The sequence below is a fragment of the Pristis pectinata genome, chromosome 5 (assembly GCF_009764475.1).
Source record: "Pristis pectinata isolate sPriPec2 chromosome 5, sPriPec2.1.pri, whole genome shotgun sequence".
Taxonomy (NCBI): Eukaryota; Metazoa; Chordata; class Chondrichthyes; order Rhinopristiformes; family Pristidae; genus Pristis; species Pristis pectinata.
This window is the reverse complement of record NC_067409.1, coordinates 6,761,573-6,783,285: the sequence shown is the minus strand read 5'-3', so window position 1 is coordinate 6,783,285 and position 21,713 is coordinate 6,761,573. Positions and strand designations below refer to the sequence as shown.

Sequence of the window (21,713 nt, the reverse complement as noted above, 5' to 3'; positions counted from 1 at the left end):
TATTTATTTATTTTTGTAATTTATAGTAACTTTATATCTTTGCACTGTACTGGATTTTGGCCCAAAACATACTTACCTAGAAATCCTAGTGCATCCAAATGCACCAGCTCTGGAGGTCCAGTTTTGCAAAATAGTAAACAACCAAATAAAGATAACAGTGTGAGTGTTGGTCGAGAGTACTTCACTCTAAGGTCCCTTCCAATTTTTCAAAAAGACCCCCATTCATTGGGGCAAAAATGGCAACGTGCATTTGAATTTCTAGATAAAGTGTCCAAAGGTAAGGATGGTTTGTGACTTCAAGGGAAACTGGAGCCAATGGTGTTTCTATTGCATGTGTCTGTTCCATGTGTCTTTCTAGGTGGTGTAGTTTGTGGGTATGGGTGATGTCAATTAGCCAATAGCACTAACATTTTTGATAACCTTCTCTGGTTAATTATTTCAAGGCAACATTATTCTCTGGAGGACACTTTCATAACCACTTCTTAAGATTGACTAATCCTCTGATACTTGACCACATTCAACATAACTCTTGTTGATTAATTTTGCCAGCTAAGAACATAGAACAGTACAGCAAAGGAACAGGTCCTTCAGCCCACGATGTCTGTGCCGACCATGATGCCAAATTCAACTCATCCCATCTGCCTGCACATGATCCAAATCCCTCCATTCCCTGCCTGCTCACGTGCCTCTAGAACATTGAACAGTACAGCACAGTACGGGCCCTTCGCCCACAATGTTGTGCCAAACTACATGAACATCTCCTCCATGATCAATCTAACCCTTCCCTCCTGCACAGCCCATAACCCTCCATTTTTCTTACTTCCACGTGCCTATCTAAGAGTCTTTTAAATGTCGCTATTGTATCAGCCTCTACCACCACTCCCGGCAGTGCGTTCCAGGCACCCACCACTCTCCGTGTAAAGAACCTACCTCCAACATCTACCCTGAACATTCCTCCTCTGACCTTAAATAGATGTCCTCTGGTATTGGCTATTGCTGCCCTGGGGAAAAGGTGCTGGTTGTCCACTCTATTTATGTCTCTCATAGTCTTATACACCTCTATCAAGTCGCCTCTCATCATCCAACACTCCAAAGAGAAAAGCCCTCGCTCACTCAACCTTTCCTCATAAGACATGCTCTCTAATCCAGGCAGCATCCTGGTAAATCTCCTCTGCACCCTCTCTAAAGCTTCCACATCCTTCTTATAATGAGGTGACCAGAACTGAACACACTACTCTAAGTGTGGTCTAACCAGAGTTTTATAGAACTGCAACATTACCTCGCGGCTCTTGAACTCAATCCCCCGGCTAGTGAAGGCCAGCACACCATACGTCTTCTTAACCACTCTATCAACTTGAGCAGCAACTTTGAGGGATCTGTGGACTTGGACCTCAAGATCCCTCTGTTCCTGCATACTGCTCATAATCCTGCCATTAACCTTGTACTCCGCCTTCATGTTTATTTTTCCAAAGTGTATCACTTCACACTTTTCCGGATTGAACTCCAGCTGCCACTTCCCCACCCAACTCTGCATCCTGTCTATATCCTGTTGTAACCTACGACAACCTTCTACACTGTCCACTCCAACCTTTGTGTAATCCACAAACTTAGTAACCCATCCCTCTACTTCATCATCCAAGTCATTTATAAAAATCGCAAAGAGTAGGGGTCGCAGAACAGATCCCATTGGTCACCGAGCTCCAGGCAGATTACTCTCCATCTACTACCATCCTCTGCCTCTGTGGACAAGCTAATTCTGCATCCACACAGCCACGTCTCCATGGATCCCATGCCTCATGACCTTCTGGATGAGCCTACCATGGGGAACCTTGTCAAACATCTTACTAAAGTCCATATACACCACATCCACTGCTCTACCTTCATCTGTTTGGGATCAAATGCCTCTTAAATGCTACTATCATGTCTGTTTCTACCACATCCCCTGGCAGCGTGTTCCAGGCACTCGCTAACATTTGAATAAAAAACTTGCCTCGCACATCTCCTTTAAACTTTCCTCCCTCTCACCTGAAAGCCATGCCCTGCAGTATTTGACATTTCCACCCTGGGAAAAAGACTTTCCCCTATCTATGCCTCTCATAATTTTATAAGCTTCTATCAGGTCTAAAATTCACTTCAAAAATTTTAAAAGTTGTTGTCTCACAGAGTGTGTGAGACTGGAAGTATTACCGGGGGTAGATGTGGAAGCAGGCAGTTTGGTGGAGTTTAAGAGGCTTTTGGATAGACGCATGAATATGAAGGGAATGGAGGGAGATGGATGATACACAGGAAGGGGACATTTAGTATAAATTGGCATCAAGATCGGCACAACATTGTGGGCTGAATGGCCTGTCCAGTGCTATACTGTTCTATGTTCTATGTTTAGAAGTGATATTTTTATTGTCCATCACTAACAGCCCTGAAATAGTAGGAAGACTGTTGTTTCACTTGAGTTTACCTTGGTTCCAATGGAGGTGGAGCAATATCTTGGAAAAATGCAATCCTTTCTAAGTTAGATCTGTCTCTCTACTAATTGAAGCTACCCCACCCTTATATTTTTAAAGCTACATTGCGGTTAGTTTCATGGATATATTCAGCGCAACTGCTACTTATTTTCCTGAAAGCAAATTTTGCCCTTTTTTAATATGTGCGCAATGTTGTCCCATTGAGATTAATTTGAAATTGAATTGCATCTGCAATCTACTGAACCAATTCATTGAAAGACTAAACTAAACATTGTCAGTAAGCCCTACCAGAGACTACAACTACAAATTTCTGAAAGGTGGAATGGACTAGATCAAGAACATCTTGCAACAATAATGCTGCTGTTACCCGAGACAGGATTAGCTTCCCTTCAGGACTTAACAGGGATTTTAAAATATAAGGGTTTTGATAAATAGTGCACTGGTGTTATGTTTATTTTGTCATTTACTATTTTTCACACATGTGAGTTAAGTATAATTTATGTTAATTTAAGTTTATGTCAACTCATGTTTGCTCTCGTTTTCTCATGTACTGTGCTGCTGCTACTGCAAAAAGCTAATTTTCATGGCATTTATACCCTGTGTATATATGCCTATGACAACAATAAACTTGAACTATGACAGAGAGAAGCTCTTTCTGTTGACAGGATTGGCAACCAGGAAGCACAGATTTAAGGTGGTCACCAAAAGAAAGAGAAGGGAAATTTTCTTTTCACTCAGTGAATTGCTGTGATTTCAGCTACACTGTCCGAAAGGATGGTGGAAATAATGTACCACCTGCAGTGGGTGATCACCCACAACTGCTCGAGCTTCCTCATCAGGCGGAAGAGCAGGTGTACAGCATGGAGCACAACAACTTGAAACCCAATGGACTTATTCAGTCTGGAGAAGTGTGAGGTGGTTCACTTTGGAAGGACAAACTCCAAGGCAGAGTACAAAGTTAATAGCAGGATTCTTGGTAGTGTGGAGGAGCAGAGGGATCTGGGGGTCCATATCCACAGATCCCTGAAGGTTGCCTCACAGGTGGATAGGGTAGTTAAGAAAGCTTATGGGGTGTTAGCTTTCATAAGTCGAGGGATCGAGTTTAGGAGCCATGAGGTAATGATGCAGCTTTATAAAACTCTGGTTAGACCACACAGAGTACTGTGTCCAGTTCTGGTTGCCTCATTATAGGAAGGATGTGGAAGCGTTGGAAAGGGTGCAGAGGAGATTTACCAGGATGCTGCCTGGTTTAGAGAGTAAGCATTATGATGAGAGACTAAGGGAACTAGGGCTTTACTCTTTGGAGAGAAGGAGGATGAGAGGAGACATGATAGAGGTGTACAAAATATTAAGAGGTATAGATAGAGTAGACAGCCAGCACCTGTTTCCCAGGGCACCAATGCTCAATACAAGAGGGCCTGGCTTTAAAGTAATGGGTGGGAAGTTCAAGGGAGATATCAGAGGAAGGTTTTTTACCCAGACAGTGGTTGGGGCATGGAATGTGATGCCTGGGGCGCTGGTGGAGGCAGGTACGTTGGTCAAATTCAAGAGGTTACTAAATAAGCATATGGAGGAATTTAAAATGGAGGGATATGTGGGAGGAAGGGGTTAGGTAGTCTTAGGCAAGGTCTAAAGGTCGGCACAACATTGTGGGCCAAAGGGCCTGTATTGTGCTGTAATCTATTCTTATTTACTGTAAAACTGAAGGTGTACAGCTAGCAGCTAATGGCAAAGAAGTGGTTGTAGTCCCCAAAAAACGAGCAGGTCTATGGAGCCCTGCACCATCCTGTGAAAGGATCACCATCGACAGGAATGGTGGTACAACCTTGAACAGTTTGCACCACGTCGTTCGTGAGAACCACTACGGAAAGGATCTCCACACAGTTGATCCTGAAGAGCCTTAAACCAGGACAAGATGTATAAACTGGTAAAGGATCTTGTAAACAGTTTGTGAAGATAAAGGAAGGTGAGCAGCTAAATAAGAGATTCATAATAACTTTCCAAAGGGAGTTGATAAACATAAATAGGAAAAATTGCATGGCCAGTTAGTTTAGTTTAGTTTATTGTCATATACACCGGGGCGCAATGAAATTCCTTGCTTGCGTGAAGCTCCTGAAGTAAAACAGTGTACATGGGGCTAATAAATATAGCAATAAATACAACAATGAGCACAAAACAGAGGAATGATGCAAAGATTGTAGTGCAAAAATAGTGCAAAAGGAAATGCTAAAATGACAATAACAGAATAACCTAGAGAGATAGGACTAAGAGTATGGGAACACGGCAGCACCACTGGGTAGGAGGTGATTGGTTCAGAAGTTTGATAGCTGTGGGGAGGAAGCTGTTTTTGTCTGGACGCCTGGGCTTTCGAACTTCTTCCCAGAAGGCAGAGGAGAGGAAAGGGAATGGCTCAGGGTGACAGGCATCCTTGACGATACTGTCAGCCTTCCTGAAGCGACGCACTGTGAAGATGGACTGGATGGAAGGAAGTGACGAGCCTATGATGGACTGGGCAGTGTTTACCGCTCTCTATGCTATGGAGGAAGAGTTGGGGGAGTGGGACTAGTTGGAAAGTACTTGGTGATAACTGGATGAGGCTAGTTTGGCTGAATGATTTCCGACTGTGAATGATTATATTCAGTATTATAATTCATGTAATAAAACAAGTCGACAGCATTTGCAGATGTGAACACTCACTGCATTGAGAACTGTTAATTCCACGCACACCTCTGCCTCTTCATTTGGTCCCAAGGTGATGCTTGCTGGGGTGATCTTGACTCTGCATTGATGTGCATGGCTTTTGTGCACCTTATTAACAAAGAGAGACACACATAATCAGATGGGTTGCTTACCACGACAACTTTCACATATAATGATGCACAACCAACCTTTTCCTGTCAAGAACTCTCCTCCAGAGTTCTGAATATTTCATTCCAAGTACATTGCAGCAAGGTACCTTCTAATTCATACAAGGCTATATATCAGGTTTGAGTAGAGGTTGTACATTTTCAATGAAGGAGTGAGTACATTTGCAAGATAGTTATAGACTTGAGAGGCTTCACAACCTATCTTTGTATACCCAACTAGTATTACCATAGCTACAGGAATAATTTGCTTCTATCTAAGTTGGGCTAAAACAATATAACATTAGGTCCTAGTCACAGCTCACTGCAGCACACAAGAAGGGCACCAAGAAGTTAATGGAAAAAAAATCAGATAATGTAAATCGAATTCCAATTCCAAATCTGAAATAAAAACAGAAAATGCTGGAAACACTCAGCAGGTCAGGCAGCATCTCTGGAGAGAGAAACAGAGTTACCATGTCGGTCTGAGACTCTTCGTCAGAACTACAACGGGTAGACCAAAGGGAATTTCTATGATAGGGTGAGGCCAAATGGATTAATGTGACAGGTTAGGACGAGCCAGGAAGTTATGTTACAGCTTTACAAACTCTGGTTAGGCCACATTTAGAGTATTTCGTTCAATTTTGGTGGCCTCATTAAAGAAAGAAAGTGGTGGCTTTGGAGAGGGTTCATAGGAGGTTTACCAGGATGCTGCCTGGTTTGGAGGACGTGTGCTCTGAGGAGAGGTTGGACAAACTTGGACTGTTTTCTCTGGAGTTGCAGAGGCTGAGAGGAGATTTGATAGAAGTTTATAAAATTATGAGAGGTATAGATAGAGTAGACAGCCGGTATATTTTTCTCAGGATTGAAATGTCTAGTACTAGAGGGCATGCATTTAAGGTGAGAGGGGGAAGTACAAAGGAGATGTGTGGAGCAAGTTTTTTTTAAACAGAGAGTGGTGGGTGCCTGGAATGCGCTGCCGGGGGTGGTGGTGGAGGTAGATAGCATAGGAGTGTTTAAGAGGCATGAATATGTAGGGAAGGGAGGGATATGGTCAATGTGCGGGGAAGAGGGATTAGATTAAATAGAAGTCATTTGTTTAATTAGTTCAGCACAACATTGTGGACCAAAGGGCCTGTCCTGTGCTGTACTCCTTGATGTTCCATGTTCTACATTAGTCAGCCTCTAAAAGTAAGTGGGTACAATATGCTGGTTATTTCACATGTTTAAAAAGGTGTTGATGTTAATACAGAGCACACAGAGGTTCTTCAGACTTACCTTTCCCCAGGAGCATTTTGCAGGCAGCAGCGTTTGGTTAAACAGTTTTGCCGTCTCTCGTGCTGGGACACCGATGTAGGTTTCGTTGAAGATGATGGTACAACTCAGCAGGCAGACCCGCACCTCCTGAACCTCAGCCTGCACTGCAATGTGACTAGAAAGAGGAACATGTCACTTCCCGCTGAGTACTGCACTTGTGGACTGTTTTTTTGGATGAGGTGTTAGCCTGAGGTAGGTCCCTGTTTTCTTCAGGATGTTAATTAAAAGAAGAATGGTGGATTCTCTCTAATGTCCCATCCAATACTTATCCCTCAACCAACATCACTGAAAAAAGTGATTGTCTGCACATTAGCACATTATGGAACCTTGGCATGCACAAACTTACCACTGCATTTCACAAGACTTTTTTCATTAGAGTGTAGGAAAATGAGGGGTGATCTTAAAGAGGTGGATAAAACTATGAGGGGCATAGATAAGGTGAATGCACATGGTCTTTTTCCCAGGGTTGGGGATTCAAGAACTAGAGGGCATAGGTTTAAGGTGAGAGGGGAGAGATTTAATAGGAACCTGAGGGGTAACCTTTTCACCTAGAGGGTGAAAAGTTACTTAGACATGGATAGGAAAGGTTTAGAGGGACATGAGCCAAACACGGGCAAATGGGATGAGCTTTGTTGGGACAACACACACAAAATGCTGGAAGAACTCAGAATTTTGTGTGTGTTCTTCCAGATTTCAGCATCTGCAGAGTCTCTTGTGTCTCTGTCCTAGCCTATTTAGGAATCTTGGTCAGCATGGACCAGTTGGGCCAAAGGGCCTGTATCTTTGCTGTAGACCCTACGACCATATGACCATAAGCTATAGGAGCAGAATTAGGCTATTCAGTCCATCACCATTCAATCATGGCTGATTTTATTTCAACCCCATTCTCCCGCCTTCTCCCTGTAACCCTTAACCCTCTTACCAACCAAGAACCTATGAATCTCTGCCTTAAATACACTCAATGCTATTCTATTGACACACCCTATGCTCATGAAAGTTGCTGCTTAAATGGTATTGTTGTAGGGGAAAGCATAGTGAGGGCTAATAACTAATATATAGGGATGTGGGTTGTGCTAATGTGGTAACAGGGAACCACAGACAAAGCCTAAGAGTCGAGATATGGAATGCAGAAGTGACAACACCCAAGTTTCAGGAGCTTCATTAATTATGTTATAGCGTCCACCCATTGTTGTAATAGAAAACTGAATTTACTGAGTTAGACTTGTGGATAATCATTTTATTCTGTAATCAAGACCTAGTTTGTTACCTAATTAAGTCTTTCTGTAGTCACCATTCTGTTATCTAAACCCCATTTTACTATTAATCAATATTTTGTGTAATCTTGTCAGCTGAGAATGTAAAAGCTGTACCAAATTTGCACTCAGGTAGATCAGCTTTGACTGGTCTCCTGGCGCGCACCAGTTTTAATAAATCGCCCATTATTTCGAACACCAACTCCGCGTGGCCTTTCTGTTTGCTCCTACAATTATGAATGTGGATCAGGGAATAATTCATTGCAATTAGAGCCAAATAACCTGGATACTGAACCAGGCATGATTCTGAGGTTGAAATTGTGGCATCCTTTGCATAGTTCTTGTCCAAAATTATTCCTGTAGGACTTGCACTGACTGCAGGCAGTGGGACCTTTCATTTCATCAATGAAAGCTGGATTCTAGAAATTGAAGCAACAAACAATCTGCTGGAGGGAGATTGGAGGGAGAACTCAATGGATGGAGCAGCATCTGTGGGGGGGAAAGGAATTGTCGGCATTTTGGGTCGAAACCCTGCATCAGGACTGCTTGATTTCCTCCAGCAAATTGTCTTTTGCTCCGGATTCCAGCATCTGCAGTCTCTGGTGTCTCCATTCTAGAAATGGAACACTGTTGTTGCTCCTCGAGGGTTATGAACCTCCTCCTATCCTATCTGCAAATCCCTCTATTCCTTTTTCCTTCATGTCCTTAAACTTCCAATTAAAGGAACTTCTGAGTGAATGGATCATTGAGGTGCAGACAGCAGAATTTTGGATGATAGATATATGGCAGACTTTCTCCTGTGAAGAACTCACCTCCAGAGTTCTGAATGTTTAATTCAGGCTATTTATAGCAAGCTATCTTCTAATTCTTGGGTTGACTTGGTATGGCAACTGCTCTGCCTGGGAGCACAAGAAACCAAAGACAGTTGTGGACACAGCTCAGCGCATCACAGAAACCAGCCTCCCCTCCATGGACTCCGTCTACACTTCTTGCTGCTTTGGCAAAGCAGTCAGCATAATCAAAGACGCCGCCCACCCAGGACATTCTCTCTTCTCCCCCCTCACATTAGGTAGAAGATACAAAAGCCTGAAAGCACGTACCACCAAGCTCAAGGGCAACTTCTATCCCACTGTTATAAGACTATTGAATGGTCCCCTAGTACCATAAGATGGACTCCTGACTTCACAATCTACCTCGTTATGACCTTGCACCTTATTGTCTACCTGCACTGCACTTTCTCAGTAGCTGTGACACTTTACTCTGCATTCTATTTTTTTTTACCTTGTACTACCTCAATACACTAAGTAATGAATTGATCTGTATGAACGGTATGCAAGACAAGTTTTTCACTGTACCTCAGTACAAGTGACAACAATAAACCAATTCCAATTCCAATTCAAACAAGGCAATCCAATTTGAGTAGAGTTTGTGAATTTTCAGTGAACATATGTTAATATAGGAGTGAGTAGGTTTGCAAGATTGGTATGGACTAGTGCAGTCTCACAATTTATCTTTCTTCACCTACCTAGTTTGACCATAGGTACATAGATGGAAGTAATCCCACCACTTTATGTGGAGGGATTACTTCCATCTAATAGTCAATTAGATTAAGGTAATACATCCAAGGTGGGGCTTATCTGGTTGAAGAGGTCTCACTGTATACACTGTACCTTTAATGTCCCAAGATGCTTCCTTGTGGTGGGTGACGTGATTTGGAACCTAAACAGCAGTCAAGGCAAGTCAGAAGGTGGGGTCACAAAGTAGACTTTCAGGAGGCTGTTGAAAGTAGGAATGATGCAATGCAATGCAGACTTTGGGGTGTGAGCCACAGAACGCAGGGTGTGTGTCAATTTAAGGCTGATTATGGTGCAGAGCAAGAGATAATGCCTGTTGCCTGGGATGGAGCAGTTCAATTATGAGGTGAGACTGGAGCAGCTGGGTCTGGTCTCCCTGAAGCAGAGCAGGTTAAGAGGGGACATGATTGAGGTATGTAAAATTATGAGGGGTATAGATAGGGTAAACTGCAGGAAGTTTTTCCTCATATCAGAGGCAGATAAAACTAGAGGACATAGATTTAGAATAAAGGGGAAGAGATTTAGAGGGGATCTGAGGGAGACCTTCTTCACCCAGAGAGTGGTGAGTACCCGGAGTACCTGGCACTGTCTCAGAGAGTGGTTGAAGCTAGGTCACTGGCAGTGAAAGAGGAAAGATTTAAAGGGGACCTGACGGGCAACTTTTTCATATAGAGGGCGGTGGGTGTATGGAATGAGCTGCCAGGGGAAGTGATGGGGTGGGTACAATTTCAGTGTTTAAAAGACATTTGAACAGGATCATGAATAGATAAAATAAGATAAGATAAGATGATATCTTTATTAGTCATGTACATCGAAACACACAGTGAAATGCACCTTTTGCGTAGAGTGTTCTGGGGGCAGCCCGCAAGTGTCGCCTCGCTTCCGGCGCCAACACAGCACGCCCACAACTTCCTAACCCGTACATCCTTGGGATGTGGGAGGAAACCAGAGCACCCGGAGGAAACCCACGCAGACACGGGGAGAATGTACAAACTCCTTACAGACAGCAGCCGGAATTGAACCTGGGTCTCTGGTGCTGTAATAACGTTACTCTAACCACAACACTACCGTGCCTGCTTAGGTTTAGAGGGATATGAGCCAAATGCAGGCAAATGGGACTAGCTCAGGAAGGCACCTTAGTTGAGTTGAGCTAAGCTCTGTGACTCTGTTAATCTGTGACGGCAGTTAAGAAGTGTCCAGGTGAGCAGTTGAATCACTTAGGTATGGACCAAGTGCTGAGAGACAGGATTCAAACAGATGGGTGCCCACTAATTAGTGTGAATGAACTGGGCAAAATGGCCTGTTTCTATCTTAGGCAATTCTACAACTCTATGACAATGCACAATTAGCAGGGAGGTTGTGCTAAACCTTCATAGATTCTTATTTAGGTCCCAGCTGGAGCTCTGGGGCCAATTCTGGCCATCACTTTATGTGGGGGATTTGCAGATGGTGCAGAAGATATTTACTAAAAATGTACCAGGGATGAGGGTGAGATATGAGCTGGTATTTTTGGTAAATTAATAGATTGGTTCATTATTGTTGCATGTACTGAGGTACAGTGAAAAACTTTTGTTCTGCATGCCATCCATACAGATCACCTCATTGCAACAGTGCATTGAGGTAGTACAAGGGAAAAGCAATAACAGAAAGCAGAATAAAGTGTTACAGTTACAGAGAAAGTACAGTGCAGGCAGACAATAAGGTTCAAGGCCATGATGAGGTCAAGAATCCATCTTATCGTACAAGAAGTCTGTTCAATAGTCTTCTAACAGTGGGATAGAAGCAGAGAAGTGGAGATTGGAAAGAGGTGTTCAATTTTATGAAAGGCTTTAATAGAGTAATTAGGGGGAACCTTTCTGCTGGTGAGCAAATCAGTAACGAGAGGACATGGAAATAAGTAGTTTCATAAGGGAGAAGAGTAGGTTATCCTAGAGAGTTGTTATGATCTGGAATTTGCATCTGAAGATTTAATTGTCGATCTCTAAAGACAACTGGACAAATATTGGTATTGATATTGGTATTGGTTTATTATTGTCACTTGTACTGAGGTACAGTGAAAAACTTGTCTTGCACATCGATTGTACAGGTCAATTCATTACACAGTGCAGTTACATTGAGTTAGTACAGAGTGCATTGATGTAGCACAGGTAAAAACAATAACAGTACAGAGTAAAGTGTCACAGCTACAGAGAAAGTGCAGTGCAATAAGGTGCAAGGTCACAACAAGGTAGATTGTGAGGTCAGAGTCCATCTCATTGTATAAGGGAACCGTTCAATAGCCTTATCAAATGCTTGAAAAGGAAAAGTTATGGGCTGTGGAGAAAGAAAAGCAAAGTGGGACCAATGGACAGCTCTGTCAAATAGATGCCAGTACTAACCCAATGTAACTGCACTGTGTAATGAATTGACCTGTACGAACGGTATGCAAGACAAGTTTTTCACAAGTGACAATAATAAACCAATACTGATACTAATACCAATACCAGAGGCAGTCTGAGTTGATGGTCTCCTTTTGAGCTGTATGATTCATGTCCATAGCATTGAATATCTGGGGAGGATGTGATGTGGGGAAGAGCTGCTAACATGACAACAGAAGACAAAGCAGGCAGGGAAGAGTCAAGGGCAGAAAGTCAATAGAGCAAACAGGAACAGCAGCCTACAGCAAAGGTTCTTAGTCCAGACCGAAGGCAAGAACTACATGCAACATGACAGCAACTCGGAGAACATTCAGTGCATGAAACCTGGGAGGGACCAGGTTGGTCCTTGCAACTGGAAGAGCTCATTTGATTGTTGAGTTTACCTTGCATTTCCATTTTCCACATTCAGTTCAAGGACTGTCTTCAGGCTTTGGCACTTGGTAGGTGTAAACAGGATATTCACACTGTAGTCGGACAGTGGTGGCAGTTCTCCACTGGATGGTTCAAAGGTAAATTGTGAGGCCTGCAATCAGACAGTGGTGTGGATCACACTTCCTTCACACCTACTTTTTTTGTATAAACAAACATAATGACAGTATCTATTAGCAAGATGCAATAGACATCGTTCATCACTAACAGGTATCCTTGAAAGTGGCGAGACAGGTAGACAGGGTGGTGAAGAAGGCACTTGGCACGCTGGCCTTCATTGCTCAGGATATTGAGTACAGGACTTGGGATGTCATGTTACAGCTGTACAAGACTTTGGTAAGGCCGTATTTGGAGTCCTGTGTACAGTTCTGGTCACCCTGTTGTAGGAGGAAGTCGTTAAGCTGGAAAGGGTACAAAAAAGATTTACGAAGATCTTACCAGGACTGGAGGATTTGAGTTATAAGGAGAGGCAGGACAGGCTGGGACTTTTTTCCCTGGAGCGAAGGAGGCTGAGGCCAAAGTCTTTTCCTCAGGAGAATAGCCAAAGTCTTTTCCTCAGGGTAGGAGAGTCCAAAGCTAGAGGGCATAGGTTTAAAGTGAGAGGGGAAAGATTTAAAAGGGACCTGAGGGGCAACTTTACCACACAGTGGTGGGTATATGGAACAAGCTGCCAGAGGAAGTGGTAGAGGCAGGTACAATTACAACACTTAAAAGGAATTTGGACAGGTACATGGATAGGAAAGGTTTAAAGGGATATGGGCCAAACGCAGGCAAATAGGACTAGCTCAGTTAGGCAAATTGGTCAGCATGGAGGAGTTGGGCCAAAGGGCCTATTTTCCATGCTATATGACACTATGAGTCCATGACATTTCATTTTTGGATACAACACAGTTGTGAATATGGCCCATTCGTTGTTACCACCTCAGGGGCATTCATAACCTAAACATTTCACAGGTAAACAACTTCTTTACGTTTGGTCCCTGTGTAATTTGCTAAAACAGCAACTAATTATGCACCACACAAAAAAAGTGCTGGAGGAACAGCAGGTCAGGCAGCATCTATGGAGGGAAATGGACAGTTGACGTTTCAGGCCGAGACCCTTCATCAGGACTGGGGGAAAACTTCTTCAGGGTAGGTATACCTCGAAGAGACTTCACTTTGGAGTGGCAGAGCCACAAGCAAGACTGCAGATGCTGCAGTCCTGACGAAGGGTCTTGGCCTGAAACGTCAACTGCCCATTTCCCTCCATAGATACTGCCTGACCTGCTGAGTTTCTCCAGCTTCTGTGTGTGTTGCTTCAGATTTCCAATATCTGCAGTCATTCTTGTGTCTCCGTAACTAATTATGCACAGCAAGATCCCAGAAACTGTAATGTTACAATGACCAGATAATTGATCTTTTAGTTATAATAAAAACAGAAAATGCGAGAAATACGCAGCAGGTCAGTCTGCCTCTGCGGGAAGGGAAACAGAGTCTTCCCACAGAAGTGGCCTGACCTACTGGAGTGTGATGACTCATTGCAAGCTGCTCTCTACAGATCTACTCATTACCCTTACTATAATTGTTCTGCACTTTTAAACTTAAATTCTATGTCACTTACTATTATGTTGCCTTTGACACTCACCAACTTTTATCGATGCACCATAGAAAGCATCCTATCTGGATGCATCACAGCTTGGTACGGCAACTGCTCTGCTCGGAACCGCAAGAAACTGCAGAGAGTTGTGGGCACAGCCCAGTGCGTCACGGACACCAGCCTCCCCTCCTTGGATTCTGTCTTTACCTCTCGCTGCCTTGGTGAAGCAGCCAGCATAATCAAAGTCCCCACCCACCCCATTCTCTCTTCTCTCCTCTTCCGTCAGATAGAAGATACAGGAGCCTGAGGGCACGTACCACCAGGCTTAAGGACAGCTTCTACCCCACTGTGATAAGACTATTGAACGGTTTCCTCATATGATGAGATGGACTCTTTGCACCTTATTGTCTACCTGCACTGCACTTTCTCTGTAGCTGTGGCACTTTACTCTGTATTCTGTTATTATTTTCACTCTGTACTGCCTCAATGCACTGTGTAATGAATTGATCTGTACGAACGGTATGCAAGACAAGTTTTTCACTGTACCTCGGTACAAGTGACAATAATAAACCAATACCAATACCAATATTTGAGATTTCCGGCATCTGCAGTTTGCTTTTAGATCTTTTAGTTACGTTAGTTGGTGGGTGAATATTACCTAGGGACATTGGAGTGAACTCAAAAGGCATCTTTCAGATACTCTGAGAGGGGGAACAGGGCCTTGCTTTAATATGTCATAGGAAAGATGGAATCTGCAGCAATACTCGTCCTCCCCAGGTTACGTCAGGGTTCTGTTCCTGAGAACTGTTCGTAACCCAAGCGGTTCACAAGTGGGAAATGAGGCCGTGAACCAAGTTCCTGCACAGGATGAGATGCTTGCAGCCCCACAGCAGCCAGCCAATGCATCACACCATCTCCCAAACACTCATTCATATGTACGGGCTGTACATAAGTCAGGCGTCTGTAAGCTGGGGAGGATCTGTACTCTCTCTGTGCCACGCTGGAGCGTCAGCCTGGACTGTGTGCTCAAGTCTGCAGTGGGGCTTAAAGTCCTGATATTCTGAATCAACAAGTAAACCGTGGTGTACAAAGGCTATAATAAATCTAGTCAAAAGGAAAAGAAAAGCATACAAAAGGTACAGAGAGCTAGGTAATGTTAGAGATCTGGAGGAGTACAAGGCTAAAAGGAAGGAAGTTAAGAAAAAGATTAGGAGAGCCAGAAGGGGGCATGAGAAGGCCTTGGCGGGCAGGATCAAAGAAAACCCCAAGGCGTTCTACAAGTATGTGAAGAGTAAGAGGATGAAATGCGAAAGGATAGGGCCTATCAAGTGCAGCAGTGGGAAAGTGTGTATGGATCCAGAAGAAATAGCGGAGGTACTTAATGAATACTTTACGTCAGTATTCACCACGGTAAAAGATCTGGGGGATTGTAGTGGGGACTTGCAGTGGCCTGAAAAGCTTGAGCATGTAGATATTAGAAAAGAGGTGGTGCTGAAACTTTTGGAAAGCATCAAGTTAGATAAGTCACCGGGACCGGATGAGATGTACCCCAGGTTGCTGTGGGAGGCGAGGGAGGAGATTGCAGAACCTCTGGTGATGATGTTTGTGTCGTCCATGGAGACGGGAGAGGTTCCAGAAGATTGGAGGGTTGCGGATGTTGTTCCCTTATTCAAGAAGGGGAGTAGGGATAGCCCAGGAAATTATAGACCGGTGAGTCTTACCTCAGTGGTTGGTAAGCTGATGGAGAAGATCCTGAGAGGCAGGATTTATGAACATTTGGAGAGGTATAATATGATTAGGAATAGTCAGCATGGCTTTGTTAAGGGCAGCTCCTGCCTTATGAGCCTGATTGAATTTTTTGAGGATGTGACTAAGCACATCGATGAAGGGAGAGCAGTAGATGTAGTGTATATGGATTTCAGCAAGGCGTTTGATAAGGTAGCCCATGCGAGGCTTATGGAGACATGGGATCCAAGGGGACATTGCAGTGTGGATCCAGAACTGGCTGGCCCCTAGAAGGCAAAGAGTGGTTGTTGAAGGGTCATATTCTGAGTGGAGGTCGGTGACCAGTGGTGTACCTCAGGGATCTGTACTGGGACCCTTACTCTTTGTGATTTTTATAAACGACCTGGATGAGGAAGTGGAGGGGTGGGTTAGTAAGTTTGCGGATGACACGAAGGTTGGGGGTGTTGTGGATAGTTTGGAGGGCTGTCAGAGGTTACAAAGGGATATAGATAGGATGCAGAGTTGGGCTGAGAAGTGGCAGATGCAGTTCAACCCAGATAAGTGTGAAGTGGTTCATTTTGGTAGGTCAAATATGTTGGCGGAATATAGTCTTAATGGTAGGACTCTTGGCAGTGTGGAGGATCAGAGGGATCTTGGGGTCCGAGTCCATAGGATGCTCAAAGTGGCGGCGCAGGTTGACTCTGTGATTAAGAAGGCACATGGTGTATTGTCCTTCATCAATCGGGGAATTGAATTTAGGAGCCGGGAGGTATTGTTGCATCTATATAGGTCACTGGTCAGACCCCACTTGGAGTACTGTGCTCAGTTCTGGTCGCTTCACTACAGGAAAGATGTGGAAGCCATAGAGAGGGTGCAGAGGAAATTTACAAGGATGCTGCCTGGGATGCGGAGCATGCCTTACAAAGGCAGGTTGAGGGAACTCGGCCTTTTCTCCTTGGAGAGATGGACGATGAGGAGGGACCTGATAGAGGTGTATAAGATGATGAGAGGTATTGATAGGGTAGATAGTCAGAGGCTTTCCCCAGGGCTGAATTGGTGGCCACAAGAGGACATAGGTTTAAGGTGCTGGGGAGTAGATATAGAGGAGATGTCAGGGGTAAGTTTTTTACTCAGAGAGTGGTGAGTGCGTGGAATGGGCTGCCGGAAACGGTGGTGGAGGCGGATACGACACGGTCTTTCAAGAGACTGTTAGATCGGTATATGGAGCTGAGTAAAATAGAGGGCTATGGGTAAGCCTAGTAATTTCTAGGGTAGGGACATGTTCAGCACAGCTTTGTGGGCCAAAGGGCCTGAATTGTGCTGTAATTGTTCTATGTTCTATGTTCTACCATGCTGTGTGGGCTGTGTGAAAGCCAGTGAGTATCAAGCCTCCACAGATATTACTGACAACCTCATGCTCTTCACAATCCCAATGATCGCTGCCCAGAGGATGAGATGCAACTGTTGTGCTTCCAGCCTGTTTGTATGATTTCTCCTCTGCAAAACCTTGGAATCTCTCCTTATAATTTTCTCTCAATCATCTTATTCAATCTGAACCTTTCACCCATAGCCAGAATCACCAATGTGTAATTCCATCCATTTTTACATTTAAGTATCTCCAGAGGCTGTTTTTCTTTTGCCATGGGCTAGGTTTCACTTATCTCCTCCAAACAGGCTCCTCTAAAGTTCAGAACAACTATTTATTGACTGAGATATGTTTTCTAAATTCATTTTCCCCATAAAACTAGGCATATTAGTTCCTTAATGTTCTCCCCTTGGGTTACTTAATTGCCCTAGTTCAATGAGCATTGCTGCATTTATAGTTGGATAGAAAAGGCACAGAGGGATACAAGCTAATGCAGGCAAATGGGATTTACAACATCTCTCCTTAGTTAACCTTTTGCTTTCAATGTACCTCTAGAATCCTTTAGGATTCTCCTTTGCCTTATCTGCCAAGGATATCTCACGTCTCTCTTTTGCTCTCCTAATTTCCTTCTTAAGTATACTTCTACATTTCTTATACTCCTCAAAGGACTTGCTTCATCTCAGTTGCCTGTACCTGACATATGCCTCCTTTTTGCTGACCAGATCCTCAGTGTCCCTCAACAACCAGGATTCCCTAATACTGCCAGTTTTGGATTCCACTCTAAGAGGAACATGTTGGCCCTGAACTCTCATATATCTCAGTTTTAAAAACCATCTACTTGCCAGATGTCTCTTTACCTGCTAACAGCCTCACCCAACCAAACTTTGCAAGTTCCTGTCTAATGTCAGTTCAAACCACTTACACTGAAGTTTATCCAATTGCAGGAACATATTCTGTCACTCTGTTTAGATCATACCTGATATGTACCTCAACCTCCTTTGCTCCAGTAACTTCAATAGCCTTCCCCAACAAAAATCTGTAGATTATAGTTATTGAAACTTTCAGAAGACACAAGAGACTGCAAATGCTGGAAAATGGAGCAAAAAACAACTTGCTGGAGGAACTCACCTGGTCAGGCAGCATCTGTGAAGGGAAATGGACAGTTGACGTCAAGACCCAAAATGTCAACTGTCCATTTCCCTCCACAGATGCTGCCTGACCCACTGAGTTTGAAACTTTCAACTGTCTTGCAGTATCCACATCATTTTGCACGGGAAAAGTTTCTAAATTTTCAATTTAATCACAAAAACCAGCCTCCCCTCCATGGACTTTGTTTACATTTCTCACTGCCTCAGTAACGTAGCCGGCATAATTAAAGACCCCTCCCACCCCGGACATTCTCTCTTCTCCTCCCTCCCATCACGGAGTAGATACGAAAACCTGAAAGCACGTACCATCCTGCTGTTATAAGACTATTGAACGGACCTCTCATACATTAAGATGGACTCTTGACCTCATAATCTACCTCGTCATGGCCTTGCTCCTTATTGTCTGCCTGCACTGCACTTTCTCTTGTGATGGATATTCACATTCCAGGCCCCAAGGGGCTTATTGTTAACCTCATTTTTTTTTAAACACAGCAGCATAACCTGTCCAAAGGTCAAGAAGTTGTTGTTCACTAGGCTAAATTCCCTTTGGAAGAAACAACAGAAATTGTCCAAGGCTTGAGATGTTTGTTGTTTGCTAAGTGAAACTTCTAACCAATATTCCCTGTGCAGCCTCTTGACATAAACAAGAGAACAATGGGGTCCACATTGGCCTCAAATTTAACCAAGGCAAAACAATGGGGTCCACGTTAACCCAATTAAACACTCCAGTCACCTGGCCTGAAAATGTGGTTGGAAAACATCACATGCCAATGATGTCACCTAAGTGGAAAAACAGTATAAATGTTAGAAGGCGGTCAGGGTAGGTAGGAATGACAGAATGAAATGACAGAGAGAAGGGGTGGCAGAAAGAAGACCTAGAATTCATTCTTCAGCCTTTGGTTTTTGCAACAGACAAGTTGCTAGTGTTACGGACTCAGTGAAAGTCCCTTTAAGATGGAGAGTGTGTGTGTATGTGTGTGTGGGGCGTGCTTACGTCAATAGAAGATAAAGGACGTAATGACGTTGTTGAAGAAGTCAGAAGAAGAAGAAAGAGAGAGAGAGAAGGGAGAGAGACACCAGCCTGCTTGTTTTCTCTATCGATGGATGAGAAACAATAACTGTGTTTGCCACTGAAATCCATGTATGGAAGTTGGAAGTAATCCGGTGGAGTTCACTTTGTTGCTGACCTGTAGAAGGAAACAGGTATTTGTGTGTGGACGACCACGGTTCGGATGCTTTTCGGGGTGAGGAAGTCACTACCGAGTAAACACTGAAGTGTCGTTTGGGTTCCATCGTGGAACATTTGGATTTCGTATGTACTCTCTCTATGTTTTTCTACATCTACATCTTATCTTCAGACAACGGTGGTTGTTGAAGAAGCCCTTGCTCATGTTTCACCTTATGGCTTGCGGAGCTGAACCTTAAGAACCATTCAGGAACTGGGAGTTTTGGACTTTGTCACACACACACACGAAGAGTTTAGTTTTGGGGTTAACGTTCGAGGTTTAACATTCTTGAATTCTAACATACTAACATTGTTGGTATGACTTTTTAGCTTGTAAGAATTGTACTTGTGTTTGGAAATCCTTTGTAAGTTCTTAACAAAGAATTACTTATTGGAAATAAACGTGACTCACTTAAAGTGAAATAAACTGCACTTAGACTGCTTCATTAGCTGGAAGTATCTCCTCCTTGGTTGGGAGGGAGGACACACTGCTCGAGACAGTGATTATTGACAGCGAGACCTTTCCGTAGAGACAAAAGTAGTGAAGTAAATAAGCCCCTGAAGTATAGGTTGATACGGTATAACCTCCCTATAGTGAGGGTACTCATAGATACTTATACCAGACCGGGCTTAAAGTCTTGACTTACTGTAAGTTTAGAGCTCTCAGATGGTGCACTCAATATCATCACATTCTGTAACTGTAACACTATATTCTGCATTCTGTTATTGCTTTTCCCTTGTACTACCTCAATGTACTGATGTGATGTGATCTAATCGCTAGAGTTTAGCAACACGACCACTTTGATCACTTTGCATTAAAATGGACATTGTTTTTTCATTCTAATTGTGTTCTCTCTCATTAAAATTGTGTTTAATTTATATATGTCTTGTAAATGCTGCTTATCTGATGCTATGTGCCTGTGATGTTGCTGCAAGTAAGTTTTTCATTGTACCTGTGCACACATGGACTTGTGCAGATGACAATAAACTCGACTTTGACTTTGACTCTGAAATGATCTGTACGGATGGCATGCAAAACAAAGTTTTTCACTGTACATCGGTACATGTGACAATAATAAACCGAGTTACCACTTTAGATGAATAACGGGTTCCTGCCTTCAGTCCTAAGTGGCCTAAGTCATCACAGAACAGAGGAGGAATTTGGGATCCTCCTGGTTCGTGTGACACACACCAGTTGCACTTAACTACATTGCCAAATCATCAGTTATATCCATAGCTGTTATTCTTTTATTTAGTAATGGAATGTAGGCTTCACTTAATGCCCCTCCTTGTGTCCTTCAGAAGGAGGCAATGAGCCACCTTCTGTGGGCACCCTGGTTGAGTTCCGCACTCGGTGGGCCCCTCAGGGGATCACGTGTGTCGTGGACAGTGAGAATGCGATTCTTCTGTGAAGCGTTGCGTGGTGCATTTAGCGGTTGTTTTTCTCTGCTGTGTTGCGGGTGCATTTTGCAGGTGTTTAGTTCGCATTATTTTGCTGCAGTTATGTAGCTGCTTAGTTTCTTTTCTTTATTAGTTGTAGTGTTTTGACACTGGTTGTCTTTTGCAGAGCCTTTAGTTATTAAACGTTTATATTAAAAAACTGAGCCGCCTTCTTGTCCCACAGCACTGCTTATGCTGAAGGTACTTCAAAGTACTGTCAGTTAAAAAGCCCTAAGATTTTGGCCCAGTGACGATCAAGTAATATTGTGATATTGTCAGAATGATGTGACTTGGAGGGGTATCCATGTTGCTGTTGTCCTTCTTGGTAGTAGAGTTTTGGGAGGTGCTGCAATGCATTTTAAAGATTGGAGATCTGACAATGGAAGGGAGGGGACACGCTGAGCTGCAGCAGAGAGGTTACGTTTGTGTTTGGCTGTACCGTCAGTTGTGAGAGTAATTACACTCCATTTTTGTTATATACAGTATTAGCAAATTCATGAAGTGAGGGAGAAATGTAAATTTCAGATAACAGATCTCTTGGGTTCCAAAATTGCCCCTACCTCTTCACCCCGCTCACTCAGGCATGCAGGACTCTCTTGCAAAGACCATGATGCTGACAGCTGGCACATGTTCTTGATGTGCAGGCTGCGAGTGGCACTGGTTCCAAACCTTACCAGGCAGAAATCCAGAGATGGAAGGTCTATACAAACCTGGGGACCCTGAAAAAAATACAATAAGATCATTTGCAACAGAGGTGTGAGAAAGGTGAGAATGAAAGACGTTCAGGCTGGTGTGTCAATTGGCCATTGTAAATTGCCCCAGGTAGGTAGGTGAGTGGTAGAATCTGGGGGAGCAGTAGAAGTTGACGCGAATGTGAGGAGAATAAAATTGGTTTGTGCAAGATTAATGTAAATGGGTACTTGATGGTCAGCATGGAA

The 21,713-nt window shown here is 43.5% G+C and overlaps 1 protein-coding gene across 1 annotated transcript in view; it reads right to left on the bottom strand.

The window, feature by feature from the left end:
- dlec1 (DLEC1 cilia and flagella associated protein) overlaps positions 1–21,713 on the bottom strand; it is a gene marked incomplete at its 3' end in the record, with an annotated part of 153,270 nt that overhangs the window by 46,945 nt on the left and 84,612 nt on the right. The window contains exons 21-24 of the mRNA XM_052016127.1: positions 21,336–21,494; positions 12,250–12,389; positions 6,584–6,737; positions 5,160–5,270 (exon numbers count right to left, since the gene is read on the bottom strand). Coding sequence (XP_051872087.1) covers positions 5,160–5,270; positions 6,584–6,737; positions 12,250–12,389; positions 21,336–21,494 — 564 coding nt within the window. The remainder of the gene's footprint in view (positions 1–5,159; positions 5,271–6,583; positions 6,738–12,249; positions 12,390–21,335; positions 21,495–21,713) is intronic.